This window comes from Lonchura striata, chromosome 15 (assembly GCF_046129695.1).
Source record: "Lonchura striata isolate bLonStr1 chromosome 15, bLonStr1.mat, whole genome shotgun sequence".
NCBI lineage: Eukaryota > Metazoa > Chordata > Aves > Passeriformes > Estrildidae > Lonchura > Lonchura striata.
Genome location: NC_134617.1, coordinates 7073613 through 7098653, shown reverse-complemented (window position 1 = coordinate 7098653; position 25041 = coordinate 7073613). Strand labels below are relative to the sequence as shown.

Genomic DNA, 25041 nt, shown 5'->3' with positions numbered 1-25041 from the left:
CTGGCACATCTCCCACAGGGCTCGAGTTTCAGAGGAACTGCACAAATTCTGTCAAGGGTTGCAATAGGAACTGCAGATGAACATGCTACCAAAGGAGTGGTAAGCTGCACTGAATAAAGACTTGCAATGCAATTTTAACACCCCCAAATTGCACACCCTATGTATTTTTCACTCCTTTAAATACAGAATCACTGGGTTGGAAGAGACCTTTAAGATCATCAAGTCCAACCCAGCTCTAACACCTCAATTAAACCATGGCACCGAGTGCCACATCCAGGCTTTTATTAAACACATCCAGGGATGGTGACTCCACCACCTCCCTGGGCAGACAATTCCAGTACTTTATCACTCTTTCCATAAAAAAACTTTTTCCTAATATCCAACCTGTATTTCTCTTGGTGCAGCTTGAGACTGTGTCCTCTGGTTCTGTCTGTTGCTGCCTGGAGAAAGAGACCAACCCCACCTGAGCACAGCCACCTTTCAGGAGCTGTAGAGAGTGATGAGGTCACCCCTGAGTCTCCTTTTCTCCAGGCTGAACACCCCCAGCTCCCTCAGCTGTTCCTCACAGGGCTTGTGTTCCAAGCCCCTCACCAACCTCGTTGCCCTTCTCTGGACATGTTCAAGAATCTCAACATCCTTCCCAAACTGAGGGGTCAGAACTGGACACAGCACTCGAATGCGGCCTCACCATGAAAATGAAAATAACACTTAAATAATAGTTAATAAAAATAACAGCCAGATCCAGCACTCAAAAACACTCTGCAAACCTGCCTAGCCACAATCCAGTGCTGCAACCCGACCATCAGCCTGGGGAACAGCATCAGCATTCACATTTGGCCCCAAAAAGGAGCCTGACATTGCAAAAGCCACATCACTGGATGTGGATTTACAAAGGGCTGCCCCATGGCACTTTGAGGTTCAGCATCTTCACAGTTTGGAGACCCTCATCCAAATCTTGCACATTTGTCCAATTTTTCAGTTTCATAACCATAAATCAGAAATTAATCAGCTCCAATCTGCCCCAAAACATTTAAGTCAGATTTTAACCCCATTCACTATTTATTTATCTATTACTTAAATAAAACTCCTCTCGTACTCTGGTCTCCCTAATGTGTTGTGGCAATTAATAAATTTTGCATGATCTGAAGTTTTGTTTTTACCTCCTCCACAAGGTTTTGAACACTGGGACCATTTCTTCAAAGCCCATTCATATGACAATGAATCCTCTTCCAAAACATTATTATTATCTACATTCAAGGAATCTTCATGGATCATGTACTTGTAAGTCAATGATATCTTGGCACTGCCATGAGGAATCACCTAATAAGCAAAGGAGATGTAATGAAAAAAAATATGAAAGACTGATAGCAGGAGCTCTGTGAGATGATGTGAAATAGTGATCATGGCTCACATATAAAAACATCCCCAGAGGGATTTCAACCTTTTAGCTGCACTCAACACATTTTTTCCCTGATGAAAAAGTATCTCCATCCTTATGACACAGAGTTTCTAAACTGAGTATTAAGAAAGACTGTTGTTGATTTAGACTTATTTTCCTTGCCAGCATTGGACTGACATCATGATACTAAATTTTTTCCATATCCCATCACAAAGGAAGGAAATTTTGTACTGAAATGATAACAGATAGTTCCACTAAAAGACAAAGCAAATTCAACTGCAGAAATAAGTGAAACCAGCAAAGAAAATTGCTTATATTTCTGATAAAACACAAATATTCTTATGATAATCCTAGAATTCTGCAAAGCTCTTTACTTAATCTTGAGAGAAATATAAACTATTTAGAAAGAGGTTTTGTTATCACACTGCACTAAGACAAATGCAAGAAAACAGAACTCAATTTGAACAAAGTGCAAAATATTTGTCCTTTGGAAACATAGTATTTATTCTTTCTTTGAAGTTCAGCTGGTGTAGATCAACACATTACAGTTGTTTTCAGAGGGATTCTAAATCAACTTACCCCTGAATTGAAGTCTATTGTTTGCTAGTTTGCAATGAAGAAAAGAATATATTTGGGTGGTTTTGGGAGCTGTAGAACTGGTTTTGCCCTGCAAAAGGGAGTCGGTATCACAGGAATCCTGTGTGTTCCTATTTCATTGCCTTTGCAGGATACATTTTCAAAACATGGATGGGAGAAGGAACTATTAGATCTAGCTGATATGAACCACTCTGACCTTTTTTTGATTGGTGCTCACATGTCAGATAGAATAAGTAAAATGCAGTCTTTACTCAGTGGCTGATTGCTATGCCATCCACAGGAAATAATCAGGACAGCTGGTTGCTCAACACATAACCCTGAATTATAACAGCCCTCATACAGAGCAATGAATTGGGAGAAAGGAATTAAAATACATCTTCTATTGTCTTATAATTGAAGCAGATGTGTTCTTGTGACTCACAAGAGGAATCTGAATGATCTGCTAGCCCATTGTGGCTCTGTGGAAGGTGTTTCCATTTGGCTTACCAGGATAACTATCCCGTGACGCAGCGGCCCCATGGTCTGCACCGTTTCTCTGTCGTCGTCATTCCGATATTCCCACTCCACACCCATGTCAATAAATACTTTGGAGTCTGGCACATAGTTGTCCTCACTTAGAATTAATTTCCCCGTTTCACGATTTTTAATAGCTGGAAACAACACAAGAAAAGTGAATACACGAGGTTTGTTTCTCATCTCCAGTTTTGTTCTGCTCTTGTCCCAGTGGATGAAGCTGAAAAGGCCAATGTGCATTTTCCCTCTGTTCCCTCACAGGTTTGGAAAGGCTTTTTCAGGTGTTTCACTGAACTGTCAATGCTTTTCTGCTCAGCTCCAGGAACTTCAGTTGTCCTTTCCTTTCCTTTTTCATAGCCTTCCTTGCCAGAGAAATGAGGTCAATGCAGCTGCACCACAGGGGCCCAGCTGCCTGCTCCCATATAACAACTTCTGAATCCACTGGCCAAATCTGAGCCAATTTGAGAGCCAGTGGGGGTCCCAGAGCTATTCAGCTCTTTCATATGTTGTAAGGCAGCTCAGGGGGCTGTTACTGCTCCATCAGAGAAAGGCTACTGAGCTAACCCCCAGCAGGTCCCCACAGTGAGAGAGGGACACTAGAAACAGCATTAATTCTCCTGCTCAGATCCAGTCCTGACACCAGCACAGCCCTGTTAAGCTCCTGCTGCTCTGCAGACACCTGCACACTGCACACTGGTTCCTCTCTTCAGCTCTTCAGTGCTCCATCCTTCACCTGGAGAGACTTCAGCCACCTTTGTATGAGGACAGGTTTTCACCTGAGATGGAACATTTGCCCTCCTTGTTAGAAGAAGCAGGGACTATTTGTTATGTAACACCAGGTTTTAACTCCACTCTCTCTCTGGCAGCTACTTGAGCATCCTGCTCCCTCGGCAGTGGCCAAGACAACGAGCCAGCTGTCCATGTGCACAGCACTCCCCTCACCCCGACAGAACTTTGAACAAGGACTGCTCTACTTCCAATTAATAGCAGCCTACTAGTTACTGCTTCCCATTGATTACAGGGCCTGGGGAGGAGTGGATTTCCATTGCCTCTTAAACTGCCGGATTGATTTGGCAGCCTCGTGTCCATAGTGTTAGCAGTGGGGCAGAATCTGGAGCAGATCTGGATATAGCTGGGAAATGAGGGTGAGAAGCACAAAAGATGCACACAAACACCATAGAATGGTTTGGGTTGAAAAGGACTTTGAAGATCATCTATTTCCAAAGATAATGCACTGCACCCCATGAAGTAACTCAGTGCCTCTTCCAGCTGCTTTCACACATGCACATACCAACACAGAGATCTGGCTGGGACACCCTGGAATACAGCACAGAGAAATCAAACAAGGTTCCTAATCTAACATACTTAGAGAAAGTACATGGTGTGGGTGGGTAATGGGTAAACAAATGTATAAACACATTGTCAGCCTCCAGAGACAAAAATAAATACCAGAACAAATATTCTGACTGAAAATGTTCCTACTTGTTACTTACCAAGATGATGAGTGGTGGCATCTGTTTCCTGTATAAGTAAATGTCTTGCACCAGCAGGAATTTCAAACATCTTAACATACCCTATATTGAGATATTTGAAAAGATAGTTATGGATTAATATGGCATAAAGAGGGCGGGGTTTTAGGTTTTTAAATACATTTTATTTTCTGAAAGCAGGGTGTATTAAACAAGATGAAGTGAATCCAGCACTATTCCCATTCCCATTTCTGTGCCAGGTGATGGAACAAAACAGGGAAAAGGGCTTTGGGTCAGAAGAAAGACTAAAATGGGTTTGAGTGCCATATGCAGCCACAGAGGCCACACAACCTCCTGCCTGACAGTGCCTGATCATTGCATCACTGCAGTGACAGAGCAGTGGCTGACATCAGCACCTCAAATCCACAGCTCTCCAACAAGGAGCAGGGAAGTCCTCTCCCATGCATGCACAGGCCTCAGTATCAGCAGCTTTAACTGCTCGCTGGACGGAAGTCTTATTTTCAAATTACAAACACATCTGGAAGCAAGTCGATTGTTTATTGGAATTAATGATGCTGCAAATGATTTGTAATTGTCCTGGTACTTTCCACAAATCATAAGAGACCAAGAAAAAATACCCTGAATTCCACAGGACAATCCACACTGGATGTACTGACCTTGCTTTTTTGGTACTCTTGAAAATGTTCTTTTCACCACTTTGCAGTGGGAATTATCTCCTCCACAGACACCACACTTATCTTCCTGCTTCGTAGAACCTATGACCCTGTCACACCCAACTTTCTGTGCACAAAAGAGAGAAACAGTCATTCTTATTTATCCACTTTTCAATTCAAATGAGCCTTCACTTTACATATCAACCCCCACATTCTGCTTCAGCAAAGCAGCACACCACATAGTATTCTCCTGGAAGACCAACACCTAAACAGATTTTAATACTTCCAGTTCCTATAATAGCTGTTAACTGGCTGATTATATTTTCATATTATGCTTCACAGTGGTTCTCTTACTGAAGGAAAGCAGCATGGTTAAGGAAAAGCTCTTAAGCCTCAGTTTATCTTGAGACAGATACTTAAATTACAGGAGAACCTAGGCATCTATACAGGGATAAGCACCTCCCACCAGTGTTCTGCTAGTCAGATACTAATTCCTTTGAAAGATGACCTGCAGCAGATCCCAACTTAGAGGAACTGTCATTGATTTTTTAAAAATAGCATGATCAAATACCAAGAGAATGCACATCAGCCATACTCTAACACCACTTTCCTTGAAAGCTGCTGTGCATTCCTATTTCATTGTACATTCCACCCCCACTAAACCTCAGCAGGGAGAGCTTTCCTTGAAAGTTAATTGTAATAGTTAATCTTAAAATGCTGCATGAAATATTACTTATGTAGGTAGGTGCTTTTGGAATCGAGTCACGTGCATGGCAACTGTGAATATCACACATAATATTATGACAATAATCCTAATGAAATCTCCTTATTGCACAAAGTGTTGTTATACTTAGTCATGCTCAGAGAGAAACGCTCAGGGTACAGTTTGAATTGTTTTCACAATGCTGAGCTCTGCAGAAGCCCCCAGACACTCACGAGGCAGTCCCCCCTCACACAGATGCTGTAAGCATCCTTGTAGGAGCAGCGGGTCCCGTCGTGCACCATCCTTTTCATGTACACCACATCCCCCGTCTCCTTGGATTCACAGTACAGGTGGCACCTCTCCTTGGCTGAAAAACAAAACCACCCAAATTGTGCAAGTTCAGCTCTTAGTTTAGTTGCTGACAACATTGTGAGCAGCTCTTTCAGTAATGTTGGCTCTCCCTTCTTCCTTGCACACATCACAGAGCCCAATGTGGTACCCATAAATCATTGATGCTTATCCCCTTTGAAAGATTCTGTGATTTCTTGGAAAATGCTGAATCATAAAGCATCCATGTGTCATCATTAGGAGACAGGCTTAAAATAACAGATTGTTGACTTTGAGGGGAGATCTATTTAATTCTTTGCAGATGATACAACCCAGCAGACCTCTCTTCAGTTGCATGACTACCTGTGAGAGATGCTGGTTTCTCTTGCACTGCACTTAAATTGAAAAAAAGCCAAATTAATTTTCCTATTAAAAGCAGCTGTTTGACACTAAGTGAACCTGGCATCCAAAATTTCTTCAGAGACAGCTGGGTCATAGCATTTCATCCTAACCACAAAGTTAATTTTCCCTCATGGTTGTACTTGTATTTATGATAATTTAAACCATTAAACAAGATGAGATGTCAAAAAGATTCAGACAAAAAGCATTTTTTTTGCTGCTAACACATGCACAAACAGCCAGACAAGTGGTATTTTCTCTAATCTGTTCCGAAGAGCTAAGAACAAAAAATAAAGCTGAAAATGACTAGTCAGTGGCTGAATAAAGTTGTATTCCACTAGTGTATGTCAATTTATCCATTTCTCTTGCTGTCCTCAGCCCAATAATAGGATTCACTATGCTTTCCTTGGCACTGAAGAGCAGATGGCCTTTCTGCTAGATGAAACAAATAGAGATTCTGCTATTATAACAAGATTAAAATTTCGAATGCTTTTCCCACCATTTAAAACAATAACAACCTTTCCATTATAGCAGTTGAACTGAAATAGATCTTCACAGGCCCTTTGCGTTCTTCCCCTGTACCGTTCCACCGCCTCTGCCCTCGTTTTGTAAAGTCCTTGTTATTGCTGTTGATGTCCTCAAGGCCACTGGGTATTGGCACATCAGAGACCTTTGCTACTGCTCCCAAACCATGCAGAGAAGCCATGCTGAAAATCCAGGGTCTAGTCTATTAAATCAGGTAGTTTTTTTGGTGCAAATTCTTAATCGGAGACTATTAAGATCACAATAATTACAGACTGAATGCATCTATTAGAAACATTAAGGTGTGCACAGGATAGATGTATACACAGGTTAGATGTGTACACAGCACCCCTGGGTATGCAGGCACCCCCACCCCACACATACCACACATTCACTGCACGTGATTAATGAAAATATCAGCAGGTCTGACTAGGTGCCAACAACTCTGTACAAGGGTTTTATTTTAGAGATGGTTCTGCTCCCACTGCTCCACGGAACAGTAAATGTGGAAGTGCTATTAAATTAGACCCTGGACATGGTAGATGTGCAGGAGCATGGATGTGATGGTGTGCCTGTTCAGTCCTTGCTCTCTTAGTCCTTCTCATTTAACTGAGGCTGGGAGCTCAGTCACTGAGCTGGGCTCATTTAACTGGGGCTGGGCAGAGTCACTCCCTGCTGCCCTGGCAGATGCACAGTGCAGGAGCCTGTGAGCATGGCAGGGTGAGGACCTGGGGGCTCAGTGGGACTGGAACAGGAGACAACCATGGCACAACGGGGCATGGGGATGCTCAAGGACACGCTGAGGTGTGCCCCAGCTCAGTGGCTTTTCTCTGCCCACAGCATGAGGCACTCCTGTCTGTTCTTGTGCCCTGCACAATGTGTCAGACACATCCAGCAGAGCTGCCTGTGAAGTGTATGGATTTATGTCACTTCTGAGCCACAACTGCATTATCCTCACAAGTATGTCACTGATATGCCTTATCATTACAAAAGGGAGTTTTGAACAGATTAGAGTTCAAGCATAAGCTTGTCTCTGGCCTTATTTTCACACAAAACCTATTCCCTCTAATAAACCTGAACAGGTAAATGTAACTCTCAAGGTATCTGCAGTTATACCATAGTTATATTGGAAACCAGCAGTGCCCAGGGATCAGTGCTCAGACATCAATGAGCTGGTTTCTGACCCAGAAGCCATTGAATTTAATTGAAAAAAATCTGATTTGTTTCACTGGTCTTTGCAACAGACTGCTCCAAAGGCTAAAGCATAAGCAAAGGTCCTGCAGGCCACAGTCTTCATCCCTTCACCCTGTGCCAGCAAAGCTATTTCATGAAATTAAGCTGTGAGGCTGTGTCTGTGCCTTTGAAAATCCCAGACTGACAGACTGACCAAGATGGCATGAAAAGAATGAGGGAACTCTGAGAACTGTTTGGAAAGAAAGTCAGGCAAATTAATTATAAGGAATTTGCTATTAATTTCTGGCAGAGTATCCTCTCGCTGGAATGCAAAATGATTCACCCAAAGTGACCCTTCTCCTCCCAGTGATGGCAGCTGGGCTGAGGATGGGGCAAGTGCTCAGAACCTGCCCCTTGCCAGGCCAACCCTGCCCTCAAGAATTTGTCCTTCAAGGTGCAAGGGTTCAAAAACAGTGAGCATCTCACACTGCTTCAACAAGCTGAGACTCATTGCCCTCTGCCTCTTTGTTTGGTAAAACCTCTCAGTGTGTTTCTGGCAAGAGCAGACATGGCCCAAAGCAACCAGCTGCACTTGCATTGACAGTTAAGCTGAGGCATTAACAGGAACAGGAACATTTTTGTTTTAGGAGGTGATCTCTGTCAACCTTGCTGGTTTGAGAACCAGCACCCATTCAATCCAACAGCTGCCTCCAACAGTGCCAGCAGCATTTGGAGGAAGACACTGGAACAAACTGGAAACTTTTCTCAGAATATTCTCCCTGTTCCTCCTACGCTGCAACTTGGGGACTTCCAAAATCATGACTGGAACTTGGTGTTTAATGGCTCTTAATGGACTGTAGAGCTGTCAAGAATTTTTCAAAATAATTTCTAAAACTTTCTGGCATCAGCAACCTTCTGTGACAGTGAATTTCAAGATAATTAGATGCTTTGTACTAAGCCGTTCCTCTTATTTGTTTTAAATCTGCCACCTGATAATTTTATTTGCTGTTCCCAGGCTCATGTTATGAGAAACTCAGCAATCATTCCACGTTCAGTCTCTTTGGACCACTCACAACTCTGTAACTCTATCTTTTTAGTCTACATCCTTGCTTTTCCAGGGTGAAAAGTCCCGGTTTATCCAAACTCTCCTCATCCAGAAGTCATTATTTATGTTTGCTTTATTCTGGCCTGAGTTCAGCTGTGGGTTTTTAGCAGCCTGGGCAGCAGTGAGATGGGCACAACTTGAGGTGTATTGGCTGAGTATTTAAAGTGCAAGCACAACATGCAGGTACACAGGGGCAGGTCAGTCTCTCCATCTCTCCCTTCACAGTCACTGAACTGATCTTTTCCTAAAGCATTTCCCAGCCTTTCTGTTCAGAGTCTACCATCCACACACACACACACACACCAGGTTTTACCCCCATATCCATTACTGGCACTCATTAACACCAAACTTCCTTTGCCTTCTTGTGTTACTTCTTGTGTCACAAGGTCTTTCTGCAGTGCTCAGAGTGGCCATCCTCCCATGCAAAACCATTCCCTTTTACCTCATGGTAAATCCATTTAACAGCTGGCATTGGGGAACAGTGCCCAAAGTTTTTTGAAAATCCAAGTGCATTGTATAAATTGAGTTACTCCTACACTGATACTCACTGATCCCTCCAAACACCTCCTAACAGATTTAGGAGGCATGATTTCCCGGGAAGAAGTTTTACTCCTCCCCATATAATTTTTGTTTATATTTGCAACTGATTTTAGTTTTGACAGGAGAGGGGCTGCTCACCATCAACATGTTCATAGGGGAGCCAGTGGTGTTTGGTGTTCTGGTACTCAAAGTAGGGGTCCCACTGCCGGCACTGCTCCTCTCTGAAATCCTCCAAGTCCTTGGGACAGTCCTGGGTGTTGCACAGCTGGAACTCGTAGCTCGGCCCCACACACGTGCGGCCTCCGTTGGCAGGACTGTGACAGGCAGAGAAACCCATGGTTAGTTTTTGCTATTATTTCACTAATCAAGTGTCTATTAAATCTTTTGAGGAGCAGTTTGTTTCCCAGTCATGTCAGTAGGCACTTGATGAAGCCAGAGCTGTATTTCTGATATGTAAAATACATATTTCCTTTCAAAACTTGCTGTCACTATTTAGCTGTTAAAAAGCAACTTCTGCAAGTAGAGATTCAAACGACTTGATAAAGGCAAGAAAAGCCATTTTCTTGGTGTAGCCAGGAAAGGAAAGCACAGCAGAACTCATTCACATTCACCCCTAATGCAGCAGCAAAGGCAGAACAGCCCAGCTCAGTGTGTGCCCCCAGGCAGATGTGCACCAGGTCCCTGGCAGATCTGGCAACACAAAGCTCAGGACCTGCAGCTGGGTTTTCATCCTCTTCCAGGAAACACAGAAAACGTTTTCAATAGCACGTTAGGCTTTCCCTACATGCAAATAGGTTTTACAACTAAAGCTGTGCCCATGATTATAAAGGTCACTTCTCTGTTGCCAAAGTAATAAAGGCTGAAAAGAGAACTGGCAAATATTTTCTTAACAGAACAATTTCCATTGGAAAATGCTGCTTCATAAAACTCAATTTAAAAGAAAAACAAATCAATGATAAGATGATTTTTAATATTAGCCAAGTTCAATTGCTTTATCAGCAAAGGAAGACATTCAATGTTAAAAATACACTGTCTGTTAAAATCATTTAATCCCAATAATTGTTTTAGTCCTTGCTGTTAGGATTTTGACATTTTATGATACCACATTAAGATAGCCATAATTACATATTTCCTATCATATGTATATACCAATTTTTATTAACTATACTTTGCTCCCACTGTTACTGAAATTGAATCATTCTACACTATCTAGATGACCCATATGTAAGTTATTAAAGCAAGACAATTCAAAATTCCTAAAATTAACTCTGGGGAAAGTTCTGATCTCAGAAGCTTTGTTCCAACTGAATGAAAACTGGAATAAAAACAGTTTGAAAATATTTTAAGACCTTCTTGTTGAAATATCCTAAAAGGTGGATTAAAGAAAAATTTTTAAAAGGTTTAAAAAAATCCAGTAAATCACTTATTTCATACTCGTATTTTAAAACAAGTTCTGTAAAACCCTAAACTTTTACTTATGCTTCACATAGCACTGTATTAGCCCTTGTAACTGCATAACCAGTTTAATAGATGGATAAACTGAGAAATAAAGATGATTCATGACTTGCTAAGGGTGCCAAAAGTAGAATTTCTGACAACTTATGCTATAGGTCAGATTTAACAAGCACCACTCAGCATCCTTTCCTGCACTGCTGCACTGGCCATTCCCTGAGGATCCTCCCCGTGCAGGCTCTGTGGAACCCCCCATCAGTGGGGTGTCACTTACTGTGGGTTGTCACACTGCCGGGTCCTGTACTTCACCCCGGTGCCACACGTGCGGGAACAAGAGCCAAACTTGCTCCATGCCCCCCAGTGTCCATCCTGCTTCAGGATGTCTGGTGTGAGCCAGATGCAGTGACCTTTAAAGCAATGCTGAAAGAGAGAATCAGATGTCAGAATGATTAGATGATTAACTTATATCAGACGAGAAGCTGTTGTACCACACATCTTAATTTTTGGCACAAGTTCTGGATTTTTTTCACCTCTCCAGTAGAAAGTAGAGGGACTTGCTGTCAGATTGTGCCAATGATCCCAAACTCACTCAGATTTTATAACCTTACATGTCAGTATGCACATGTGTGCATGCAGGTTTCAAGTCTACCTAGTTTGTTAAACTGTTCTCAGTGTTACATTTCCTTATCACCTGTCTGCAGCAGGGATATCATTTAAGGGAAATGGCAGAATCCCAAATCTTGGAGGCTAACAGTAACATCCTGCCTCCACTATTGCCTGCAGCATCTCCAGGCAGCACTGTCGGGAGCTCTGGCCACAGCACCATCCTGCCCAGCTGCTCCCAAATCCACACACATATTCCTATAATAAATGCGATCAGCAAAGTCATGGAATTAAGGCAAGCTCACATTGTAGACATTCCTGCTATTAATTAAAATCTTTTGCATTGTCTCTGTGGAGATCTCATGGTAAACCTGACCAAAAAGCCAGGTGGTATTCCTTAGGGACAACTCTGAACAGTCCTACAGCTGCAGAGTTCATCATGCTCTACCACGCTTTCTCCTTGCTTTTACCTGGTTTGTAGTACAGTCATTCTACAGCAGTTGAATTTACTACATTCCCCAAACTATTAAGGGATTTATTTTATTTCTTTAAGAGCCTTCATAGCTCTAGTACTGATCATCTCTACTGTTATGTCCTGTTAAAGAAACCTGTCAATGCTTTTCCACCAATTTCTCCAGTCCCTAATAATGGAGTTTTTTCTCAGCTGAAGTCACAAAGAATTCTTCTCAAGGATCACAAGATTCTGGCCCCTTTCAGTACTATTTCTGCTTTCATAAAAGTCTACTGATGAAGTGTGGGTGCTGGAAAATATATTCCAGCAAACAAGCGACTTTGCATGGAACTGTCACAGTTTGTCTGCGTTAACGGTTACTGCTGGGATGAGAGCTCTGGCTCAGGAGCACAGATGGCTGCAACAACAAGTGAAATCAGTCACTTACTTTCCTTAACATTCAAGTCAACAACAACATTTTACACAGCTTAACAAGCCCTGGAACGCAGGAATTTGGCAGGCTGCACAAGACAAGCATATGGCTAAATGCATGCTGCCAGCAAAAACAAAATCAGAAGATATATAACAGGAGAGTGTTCTTGAGCATAGAGCGATTAGTGATCTGGAAGGCAAATCTAAAAGTGAAGGATAATCATTAATAATGCTGAATTTCAAGAGAGAATCATTAGAATGGTGACAAGGCACAGCTTACTGATTCAGTAATCTGCTCAGTGGCTGGCTCCTTATTCATGCAATTTATTTTGGGGCTGATTTGGTTGGACAAGGAGTAGAAGAGAGAGTAGAAATTAGGTTTCAACTATTTTTTTTCATTTCCATGACTTCAGATATTCAAAGTCAAAACCTATTGAAATAGATGAGTTACCACCAAGCCAATTATACCAATCTTGCTCCAGAGCTGTAATAGGCAGATTTTTCTTAGATGTTAGACAGAACAAGAGATAATTCAGCAAAGCATGAAAGAAATACAAAATGCTAATATGTCCTTTGCTTTTTTTGGTTTAGAAGCTCAGGGCTGTACCCTTCAGGGACTGTTTACATATGGGTTTAGTAGGGTTTGTTTGAACAAACAGTTTGAGTCGTGGGGCCCTGTGCTGCCAGGGGACCATTCAGCGATGCGGGGGAAGCTGGCAGTGTTTCAGCTTGTCAATAAACATTTCAGCTGGGCTCGGAAGCAGATGTGAAGTGACAGCTCCTGATCTGTGCTTACTCACACATCTTTTTATCAGGCTGCTGCATCTCTCAGGTGTAAGTTCCACAGCAGTGATCAAATCCATTTCAGGAGCCATTTAGCCTATGTTCATTATGTGATGATCCAGAATCCAGTACTTGGACTCGTGGAGGAGAGGCAAAGACATGTGATGACACGGTGTTTCCCAGCCTCTTTTTCCTGTTTTAGTCAGGAATAGCAGGATGTAGGTTTGCAACAACCTCTAATTATCCCCCCTCTCTGACTTTGAGACTGGTCCCTGAACTGGAAGGCAAACATGGAATAGTGTTATTGACTTTGCTGTGTAAAGAGAAGAGCAACACTGATTTTTAGTTGAGAAGCTGGTCAAATGCTGATTGTTGGGAAGCTGAGGCAGAGCTATTAGGAGAAAAGCATTTGTGTAAAATGAGTCATCCCCAGCTCTGCCTTTTTTTGTGGATTAAAAGACAGGAGCCTACAGAAAACAAAATTATTCACTAATGAATCTTACTTCGTGCAGATCCGTGCAAGAAAATGCATGATAAGGTAAAACCAGAGACAGAGCAATCTCCAGTGTAATAAAGAAAGTTAAAGCCAACCCTCCCTATTGCTACTACATTAACCGCATAATGAGGTGGAAAAGAGCCAATTTCAAGCACTATTCCCTTCATAAACAGGGGGTTTCACTTAAAGAATGAAGCATATTAAAGCAATTCTTTTTTAAAATGAGAAAAAAATGGGTAAATGCAAATTGTTTTCTTAGTTGAAGATGACTTCTTGCAGTCTTGCCTATTTTTCTGGCAACCAGGGCAGTCCAAAACAAGTGCAATTTCCAGGACAGGGAGCTTGAATTTCTTGCAGTAAAACATTCCACTGCTGTTTTCAACAGTTCTTTGAAACAACTGCTGTGGACGCCAAAAAAAAGAGCCAGTGTGTTCCTGTGGGCTTAACACATCTGCAAGTCAATTTTCCAAGAAAAGGCTTGAAGATTTTCTGTGGGTATCTGTAACTATTTTATATTGGGCAGCAATGGGCACCTCTCTGATCTCCTCACTTGATGCTCCAGGACCTACCAAGTAACCCCTCACATGCACCAAGGCTGGGAGTGCTCAGTTCTCCTCACTCTCCTGGGGTCCCATCAGGAGGGGATCACTGATTTATTTGTATTCCCTGTCACACACAGGCTGGCCCACTCTGCTCCATCTGTTTAAAATAATTAGTTGCAAGGGATGAACTAGAAGTTCCAGCACTGAGGACTACTCTGAGGCAGTAAAAGTTTCTTCAGTGGAGAAGCAAGAAGAAGAATTCTCCGTTTCTGTGGTGACTAACACAGCACACACTCACCCATCTGTCTCCTGTCTCCAAGAGAAGCTGAGGTCAGCTTTCTCAGTGGGAAATTAACTGCATTGCTTTGATTACACATTAGTGTTTTCAGAAACTTTTTTGCTTGATCCATCTTTCTACTAAAAAATATCTATTTATTTCAATATTTAATCATTCCCTTCCTTTCCTGACAGAGTAAAAAATCATTCCAAGTTTTACTCAGATCATCTCATTAGCACAGTGCGAGCAAAGAGAAGACCTGCTAGATTTGTGCTGGATCCTTGGCACAGAAGCCAAATCCAAGAGCAACATCAGCTTGGTTGGCAGGGGCAGCTACCAGGCTCTTAACCTCTCTCCAAGAAAAGAAAAAAAGGAGGCTCAGGTGCTGCAAACCTTGATGTTAGTCACTGCAGCAAGCAGATGGACCCAAACATGTGATCTCCCTGCATGACTGACTCTGGGTTTTATTTCTACCCTGTGGAGAGCAGTTAGCTACTTCAGCCGACATAAATGTCTCCCTAGAAGAGTAATATTTTTAAAAAATGGAATAACAAAAACTGATGATAGATTTCTGAAGTTTGCATGGATTCAGAAGCCTGAGGCTAATGGTACAGCTGACAGAATTGTATACAAGTAAATAAATTATCAGCTGACAGTATATGTTTTCTTTCAATCTACAGAATGCCAGGCAGAGTTAAGCTTTGCACAGTTATGTCTTGCCTGCATGGTTTTCTATAGCAATTTATGGAGTGTCTGTGACTCCACAGTAAGACTCTGAACCTCCATGTGCTTAACTTTACACACCGGAGTTATTTCATGGAAGGTAATGTGACCATTGCAAGTGGCTGCACCATCAAAGCCTTACAAAACTGATAGAAACCTCCCTCTTGCTGTTGAAAACTCAATCTGATTTTAAAAAATCAAGCTAGGAGCAGTATAAATTATTCTATTTCCTTCATGATTCTGTCAAAATAGTAGTTTTCTTTTCTGACTGGGAAGGTCCCAGGAGAATGTGTTATTTTTTTTATCTTTAAACCCAGAAAATTATTAGTTTGCTGCCAATTAACATAACGGCTGCTCAGTATCTCCATTTGCACAAAAAGGCTTATTAAGAAGTTTTCAAAATGGTAGAACCTCACTCTTTGGCAACTTAGTTCAAATAACCACAGGCACAGAAGAGTTTACAAACATTCACATAAATATATATACTTATCTGTACACATACATACACATGTATATACAGCATTAGCTTCCCTTTCAAAGGGTCGTGTCTGGGACATCCAGGACACAGCCTGGGCATGCAGACACATGCCCCTTAACATCCTGCCTGCCAAAAATATGCTACAGATTTCCCATTTCCCACATGGCTGTTCTTGCCCCTTGACCATCAGTTAGAAAGGAGGCAGCTGGACTGGATTCTCCTCACTGGCATCTTGCTGGATTTGGGATCAGTTGTCAGTCAGGTGAACACCAGCCCCAGGTGAGAACATCTACACCCCACACACCACGTTGGCCTCCCCAGCACCACTTTCATTTCTGGCATCTCGTCCCCTCAGCTGCAGCAAAGCCAGGATGTTTCTGTGACACATCAGCAGTGTTGTGATTGGTTTGAGCTTAAAATAGGCCCTGGGAATTAGTGGTATGAAATCATGAAAACTGCAAGTCCCCAAAGTGGGAAACAAATGAATCTTTCTCAATCAACATCTTTAATTGCTTATGTTTCTGTACTTTTCTTTTCTGGCATGATTCCAAAGAAAATAGGAGATCATGTTTGAAATTGTTTTCTATTTTTCTCAAGTGCTGATGAGGTATCCTGGGAGATGTACCTGAAAGGAAGCTGCCCCACAGCAACTGAGTCCCAGCTGTGGGCAATAAATGCATTTTACAGCCCCATGTATTCAGGCAAGAGCCTCTGGTATTGCTCTAGTTGGGAAGAGAGTGAACAAGGGAAGGCAAAATCAAGGGCAGGGATGGAAAGGAAAGGAACAGATGTAAAAGCATTGATCTGATGTACCTGTATTAAAAACACCAATATCTAATAAATACACTGGTCAAATGCTCATCTCAGATACATAAAGTCAGGTATATAACCTCCAGAACTCCCACTATTAAAAAAAAAAAAACCAACAACAAAGAAAACAACAACATTTATTTCAGACTGCTGAGCCTTATCTAATAAAATGGTTTTCATTTTATATCATTTTCTCAGGTTCTTCTTCTGGAAGGTGGCAGTAAGTTTATTTATCAAAAAACTGGGACAGCTCCCTTGAGAATAAAACAGTCAGAGTCCTATCATCTACTGAAACTTCAGAATGCACACACACTCTCTTGCATCTCTGCAGAGCTCAAAAGCCTGGCTGTCTGCACAGCTTGCTGAAGCCTTGGATCCCAAGTTCCAGTCCAAAGAAAATTTTTACAGCTGAGTTGCATAATATCCTGACAAACTGTTTATAATGGAAGCACTGACAGATCCTTAACTGTAGGGTTACAAATTCCTCTTTTCTCCTCATTTCTGTTCAAATAATAATATGAATGAATAGCTCAGGGAAGAGGGTGATGCAACAAAATGGAATATAACTTTTTTTTTTTGAAGATGACTTCTTGCAGTCTCGCCATGGGGATCATGAATATCTTTAATATAAAAATCACGATAAATAAAAGAGTATCCAAATAAATTGTCAAAAATTTTAGGTCTAAAAACCTAATTTTTTTTTTTTTTAATAAGAGACAAAGCTTTTGTAACAGGAATAACTTAAAGAAGAGAAAACCAGAAGGGAGTGGTTTGAATAGAGCGTGACTTGCTGGGGAATTAATTTAACATAACTTTTTCATAAAAAAAGACTTTTTAAACCGTAACAGCAGCTGCTAATATGGTTCATTTATTGCATAAATGATGTAATACACTAGGTTGTGAAAAAACCTTTCCAAGTAGCGACATCTTCCTCTCCCCCTCAGTCACTGCATCCAAAGCCTAGGGAAGCCAGATTTTTCTCATCAGACTTCAAAGGATTCTGAGTTCAGACCCACTGTGAGCAGAGCATGATCCCCACAGAGGATCCCCGGGGCTGGGAGCAGCTCTGGCACGGTGGCTGCGTGGCCAGAGTTCCCTGAGCCTTTGCCACCCCACACATACCTCCACCACTCCTCCTGCCTCCCTGGGCTCCCATCAAACGTGCAAATCCACCTCCACAGAGCTGCCCTTCTCTGCTCACAGTCCCTCTGTGCTCACATGTGGGTTCTCTCTGGCTGGCACTCAGCCCCCACATCCATCCCTCCCCTCTGGGAAGCTCCGGCGGCCGTGGCTGGGCTTGTTTCTCCAGCTCATGCTGCTCTCTGCACGGGGGAGGCCAGGCAGCACCACGGCAACAGCGCCGGTCCAAGCACAACACCCTGACCTCAAAAGGGTCATAGGAGAGTGGAAATTTCCCCATTTTTGGCTTTGCCACAGAGACTTGCGTGGGGGAGATACCACCATGAGCTGCCTGAGGACGGGGTTTAATGGTCCCAGAGTGGCCATGCAGGACACGCCAGCCCTCACCCCATGTCCTCTCCTCACACTCCTCCAAATCACAGAATATTCTGAGTTGGATGGAACTCACAAGGATCATCAAGTCCAACTCTTGAGTGAATGGTCCCTACAGGGATCAGACCCATGTGCTATTATCACTGTGCTCCAACCAGCTGAGCTAATGCTCAGCACTTCACTTGCACTCAGGAGTTTGCCCCACATCTTAACAAACCTCAGGTCCTCCAGACAGGTTCTTCTCTTGCTCCTCTGAATTTTGAGGGGAACATCCCCATCTGCACACAAACACACGTGAACACACACAAGCATGTGCATACACAGGGCACCAGCTCTCACCTTCCCTGGTGCGCACATGGTCCCGTCCAGCGGAGGCCCTTTCTTTGTTTTGCAGAAATAGGGGTTCTCGGGGTGGCTACACCACAGCTGCTTGCAGGGATCAAATGTGCGGAACTGGAACACACAAAAAAACATCAGAGTGGATGATGCTTTGAGAGAGATCCCACTGGAAACTGCAACAGAAGCTGAAGACGGGAGAGTTCCTTTCCTAGGTATAAAATGCCAGCTGTTAGCGCTGATCCCTGAGGAGCACCGTGATGTCTGTGGATTGAATATTTGAGCATACAGAATAATGACTCTGAGGTGAGATCCCATCTGCATGCGATGGAATAAAGTCAGGCAAAAATAGTTATACAAGTGACCAACCAGCTTCCTCAGGCAGTGAAACACACGCTGCCTTTTCTTATAGCTTCTCCAAATGGGGCTGCTTCATTTGGCAAAACAAAGCAAGAAATCCTTGTGCACCCATGGCAGATGGAAATGAGCTGCTCAGACTTTAGCTCAGCTGTTGTAATCCCGTTCTTAGGGGGATGGAAATTTGAGATCAGGTCCCCAATCCAATGAATAAATCAGCATTTTATCTACAATGCAAAGACTTCTATAGGAGAGGATGGGAACCACCCACCACAAAACATATTAAATCATGATGTCTGGACTTGCTCTTGGCTATTCTGAACAAAGAAGAATAGAAAGCCTCCATCTCCATGCTTTGGAGGATGGCTATAAGAAAAGATTCTCTTTGGCTGGGACATTCTTCCAAGGCAGCATCAGAGGGAATTGTGTAAAGACACAACACTACAGCTCATACTGTAAAGGTTCTCATCCATTATCTAGGGACACCACTCGGCACATATATTCCTGCAGATGGGAATGAAAGCAGAAATGTTACATCTCAACAGCTGCCAGCAGCTGAAAACATCTCTTTCCATTTAATATTTAGTTCTACTTGAGGAGCTGAAGGTGGGAGACACAGCCCTGCTGCAGAAGACTCTATTTTCTGAGGCCAGTCCACTGAGAATAGCACTAATCTTGCCTTGCTTTACACTTAGACTTTGCCTTTTGTTTTCCTCGTACACGAGAGCCAACCATGTCATCAAGAGCCCTTACAAGCTGCTTTACTTGCTGTGAGGCCTATTTTCCCTCACAAGGTATCTAAATGTATCATACTTTCCATAAAATTGGATCATAAAAGCATGTTGCCCTGTGCTAGCACTATGAGATACGGCAGCAAATCCATCTCCTTCCACATCCACATCCGGGTGGGAGTTTTGTAGCAAAATAACCAGCTGCCAGCAAGAGGAGGCTCAATAACACAGCAAGTTTGTTTGCTTGACAACTGCAGATATTTATGAAACTATACAATAATTACTTCTGTAACTCCAGTAAAAAAAAAAAAAAAAAAAAAAAAAGAGATATTTAAAATAACATATATGTCAACATTCAGTTGTTAATCCTTGCTTACAGATAAGAAGGCACAACATCTTTCCTTGTGGGCTTCACTACCCTGTCTCTATTAAGGATGTTTCAGAGACACTTAGACCCCTCCTGGATGAGAAATAGCAGAAGCTAAAGTTAAGTACTCACAGCTGTGCACATCATGTATCCCAGCCCGAAGTCAAATCGGCACTGCTCATTCATGGAGTAGTGAATCCCTGGCAGCTGTGGAAGGGAAGGCCAGTCGTGCTCGAAGGGATCATCCCGCAGACAATCGTAGGAACTGCAACAGGCAAAAATTACAGGAACAGATGGGGCTGTGAGGCTTACACAGTGTTTGTGGTTTCATTGCCTTTTTGTTCCAAACAAAATAGAGCCTACAATTTCTCAGATGCTGGTCCTGAAGAGCAGCTAATATTGCAATTACGGTCACATTCACTTTAGCACGTCGTATCTACCTTCAATGGATTCTACATGTCTTTTTTTGAAGCCCTTCCATTGTAATTTTCATTTAGCTTGCAGGTAAATTCCTATCAGTCTCCAGGCTCCTTATGTGAGAAGAATCAAAGCAAGACTCCACATGAGACAAAGAAGAAAAGAAAGTCTAATTAATTTTCCATTTGTGGAATTTCTTGCTGTCTGCAGCTGTCTTTCAAGTGAGGTTTCAAAAACAAGAGGCCAGGGTAACCAGCCCAGAATACCACTGAGCTTACAGTTTCCCTGTGTCCTCCCTGAGAAACAGTGACTCATTTACAGACTTCACATGGGTTTGCTCCCTCTCTTTGCTTCTCCTGATCGCTCCCAGCTCCATCCCTAGTTTGAACTAAGTTTCCTTTCTGTGTGATCAACGTGGAAGTTTCTCCTCTGCTCCTAAGGAATGAGGACAGCCTGTAGAATTACATCTGACCAAGTCATGCCAGCACGAAGAACTGATGCCAGTCCCACCAAATGATTAAGTAAGTATTGGTCGATTCACAACACAGGCACAGTCCACAGGGTCTCTGAAATGTCTCCCAGTTATTTTACAGACATGAGGACACCATACACAAGCCTCTCCTGGCAATCATTAAGGTTGCCTTGAAGTTACCAATAGCTGAAAGCAGAATTTTGAGATTAGATTTACTTCAAAGTAAAGCATCATTCTGCTTTGTTATAAGACATTTTATAAATAGTTGTATTTAAAAGAACATAAAGCAGCCCTCTAGGGCAGATGATTTTTATTTAATGGCTAAAGCTCTGAAGGATCTTGCTATTTGAAACAATCCACTTCCCTCACAATGTTTTTATTTCTTATTGCCACACCTAAGATATCTTCAATAATAAAAATACTGACAAAAAGACTGAGTCATGTTTACTTCATGTATTTTGCTGCATTTTTTTCCTACTCATTTTCAGCTTTTGCTGGTTATGGTAGTTGTTTCCCCATATTTTTTATACAACTTGCACATAACAAGGGGAGGGTTTTTTTCTGTAGGGAGCAAAAAAAAAAAAAAAAAAAAAGATAATAAACAACAGAATTTGTAGGGAACTCCACACAGGTCTAATGCCTGAAGTGTCAGGTCCAAAAAGGAAGGCAAGGGGCATGGATGAAGCTGTTTAAACAGCTTTTGCATTTAAGGTGCTGAAAGAAAAATTAACAACTGAAGAACTGATTCTGGAACCGTGTGTGCTCTTCCGATATCTACTAAAGTCAAGGAAAGCCCTGATCCCTTAAAGGGCAGATTTTCCTCTCTAGACAGCACCATGTCACTGATAGGTATCATAAGCAGCAAATGGCAAGACAGACACAACACTGCTGGGTAGCCAAGGCAGCCCTCAGCTAGAGACTAGGGAAGGGAGGGAGGAAAGTTAACAATAAGATTCATAACAATGCCTTCCATCATTGCTGACAGGACAGCAAATACACCCTCAATGTCCAGAGAATGAACAGACATAAATGAAATGAGAATAATTTGGAATGGGCTGAGATGAAAGCGAAGGCGAGACGCGGAGCTGTTCCCACGCACGAGGCTGCCCAGCAGGGCTCACTGATAGCAGAGGCTGCCCAGCAGGGCTCACTAATAGCAGAGGCTGTCCAGCAATGCTCACTGAGGGCAGAGGCTGCCCAGAAATACTCACTGAGGGCACAGGCTGCCCAGCAGTATTTACTGATAGCAGAGGCTGCCCAGCAATGCTCACTGATAGCAGAGGCTGCCCAGCAGGGCTCACTGAGGGCACAGGCTGCCCAGCAATACTCACTGGAAGGCAGAGGCTGCCCATCACACTCACAGAGGGCAGAGGCTGGTACTCACTGGAGGTAGCGGTTCAGCTCCTGCTGGCTGCAGCGGGACCAGTGGAAGCGGTGGAAGGCAGCCTGCACCAGGGGGGCCATGATGCTGCCCAGCCGGACCTCGTCCCCGCAGCGGTTCCCTTGGCCGTCGTGCTCCATTCCTAAACTGCCCCCCACACACAGAGACACAGCGGTGACGGGTGGGCTCCGATGCTGTCCCCTCCCCATGTCACCAGGGGTTGGTGCCAGCAGGGTTCTGAAGTCCCATGGGCCTTGTTCAAGCAAAGTCATGGGGAATAAGGGTGAGGCTGGAGCTAAAGAGCTGGTCTGGAGTAACTCCCACATGGAGGATTGACCCTTAAGAGTACTTTCATTTCAAGCCTAATCCACTTTTGAAAAAAAACTAAAAATGCCTTTTGTGGACTTTGTGTACATGCACATTTGTGAATTACTACAGCTAAATGTGAATCCATTTCTGAATTACTGAGCCTGCCCACCCTCCAGGAATACTAATAGAAATGTTCCAAGGCTCTAAGCTGGAGCTATCCAGGACTTTATATAACTTCTAAAAAAAAATCACACCTTAGCTCGATTCAAAGTATTTTGCAACTGCAGACTTTTTTGCATGGAAATAAAGAAAAGCACCACACAGAAAGCTAGTTCAGACAAGCTGCTGCTGCTGCCCAGGAGCAATCCCATATCGTTTAAATGTGAAACAGCCTGGAAAGTGGTGAATGCTGTCTAGAAAATTACCCCAAATTACAGATATTTTAAAATTGCCTTTTGGATTTATTATGAATATATTTGTTCCTTTCCTTTGTTAGGATCTTATACTGCATTTTTAATAAGCACTATTGGACTAATGTGGGCAATATCTGTCCATAGTTAAGACAAATTAACAGATTGAGGCTGAATATGACCTGAGGGATACAAACTTTCTGCCATGGTGTCTCTTTTAAGGCCCATGCTGTGCTCTTTTCATTCCTAATTCAAAAATTCTGGAATCAAATACTAACTGAGTCTCAAATAGGTGTCTCTGTCTAACTAAGATATGTTTACGGTGATTTCAATAAATTTTGGCACTTTATTGTTTAGAAAAAGAGAAAGGGCCAGCAGGCTTTCTGAGGGAAAACAGAATAGATGGAAACAATTCAGAAAAAGCCTTCTGTAACTGTTATTCTACCAAAGAGAAAATGGGAAATCAGTGGGAGTTCTCTGGAGGGAAAACAGGGAAACTAAAAAGACCTGGGAAAAACCAAAGCTCTGACAACTGCTGCCCAGGCATGGGTTCAAATCATGTCAACAGGTAAAATGATTGCATTTTTTATGTGAGATATATAGAACAGTTGTAACTGCAGTGTTTGGCACCTCACTTCTATACAGTATTGCTTTCTTTATCAACAGTAACATACACAGATTATGTACTTATTTAGTATGGATTGATTGCAAGAATACTGTGTTTCACTGACTCAGTGAATTCATATTTCTTTATTATGGGTACTTTTCATTTCCACCAGGAGACTACAATACATCATTCAATCAATCCCACAGCAGCCCTGGAAGATATTTTGGTATTAGTTCTTTTTTCCCATTTGAAAATCCCAAAATATAAAGCTTACTTAAGACCATAAAGAAAGCTTTGTGAGAGCTGAGACCTGAAACCAGAGCTAACCCTAAATATTGTTTCTTAACATCAATTGCATATGTTCAATGTCATCAGTACTTGGCTGTACCAAAAGCCATTTAAGGCACAACACAGATGTCCAGCTGTACTCACACATGTCCTGTTTCATGAGCCACCACAAATGCAGATGAAAAACCATCTTCATGGTTGAGAGTGCAGCTGCGGACAGGATGGCACATCCCAGTGACAGGAGCATAGCCTGTGAGAAACACAAAGTGTTTCACAAAATGAGCAAGTACAGAAAAATCAACGTGGTGGGAAGCTCTAGGGTGAGCTCTGTCCTCTGTTGTCACACAAGTACAGTTGAAGTGGTCCTCTCAAGACCTCTGCCCCCAAACATTTAATGATGTGCTCCTTCATCTAGGAAACAGATGAAACCAGCCTTGAACAAATGAAAACTTCCTGGCTCACCAATAAAATTCTTGTCACCTCTTTGGACTGCCCTATGATTGCCTTTTCTAAGACATAAGACAACAGAGAAAAAGAACACCACATGCTGCTCTATGGAGAAGCCAATACCAGCCCTCAAGCCCCAGCCCTGAGTTGACAGCAGTTCTGGCCAACTCAAAATTAATGGGAAAGCTCTGAGATTTCTCCCCTCTGGTGAAAACCTAATCTCACAGGAGGCAGAGGTCTGAAAAAAGGAAAAAGTGGACAGTGCTTGGCCCTACTGTTCCAGACCTCTCCATAACCACATTTCTTGCAATTTGGCTATAGCACAGCAACAGCTTTGGAACTTTTTAAACACAAAATCTATTATTTAATCTTTGGACATTTCCAGGACTGTTTACATATGTATCCCATTTTCTTTGCTTCAGTAAGAACACAGAAATGATCCAATAGGTAATCAGTAAGAAAGGATCAAATAACAAATGAAGCAGTTACGACTGAAAATGGCCCAACGCAGAGCTCTGGGGGAAAGAAAACACTGAGCACAGCTCAGCAAAAGAGACACAATTAAACTGTACGTGACTAGCCTGGCTCAGTAATAAATGCAAATGCAAAACAAACCCAGACACACACCTTGCATGCCTGATGGACCAAAATCCTGCCTGGTGAGGAAGATGGCGTGGTCGTGGTACTCGGCGTGCCCAGTGTCGGGTTTCTGCTGCAAGTAGGCCCAGCGACACACGTTCTCCAGACTTTGTGAGGGGTTCCCAATCTCTATAAGACTCATAGACTACAGTCACACAGGGAAAAAAAAAAAAAGACACTAAAAGTTATTTATTAAAAGTGTGGCCAATTTTTTCCCAACTTTTTCAGGTACTTAACTAAATATCCCATTCCCATTACAAGTTTTTTCTTAATTAGGAGATACTTACACTTCAGAAACAA

At 42.5% G+C, this 25041-nt stretch overlaps 1 protein-coding gene across 1 annotated transcript in view; it reads right to left on the bottom strand.

The window, feature by feature from the left end:
- Positions 1-25041, bottom strand: part of ADAMTS2 (ADAM metallopeptidase with thrombospondin type 1 motif 2) — a 169634-nt gene that overhangs the window by 9064 nt on the left and 135529 nt on the right. Inside the window, exons 6-17 of the mRNA XM_031506005.2 lie at positions 24730-24886; positions 23800-23905; positions 22045-22188; positions 19904-20036; positions 18320-18433; positions 11148-11293; positions 9560-9735; positions 5589-5722; positions 4656-4779; positions 4003-4083; positions 2483-2646; positions 1161-1320 (exon numbers count right to left, since the gene is read on the bottom strand). Of these exons, the coding sequence (XP_031361865.1) occupies positions 1161-1320; positions 2483-2646; positions 4003-4083; positions 4656-4779; positions 5589-5722; positions 9560-9735; positions 11148-11293; positions 18320-18433; positions 19904-20036; positions 22045-22188; positions 23800-23905; positions 24730-24886 (1639 nt within the window). The remainder of the gene's footprint in view (positions 1-1160; positions 1321-2482; positions 2647-4002; positions 4084-4655; positions 4780-5588; positions 5723-9559; positions 9736-11147; positions 11294-18319; positions 18434-19903; positions 20037-22044; positions 22189-23799; positions 23906-24729; positions 24887-25041) is intronic.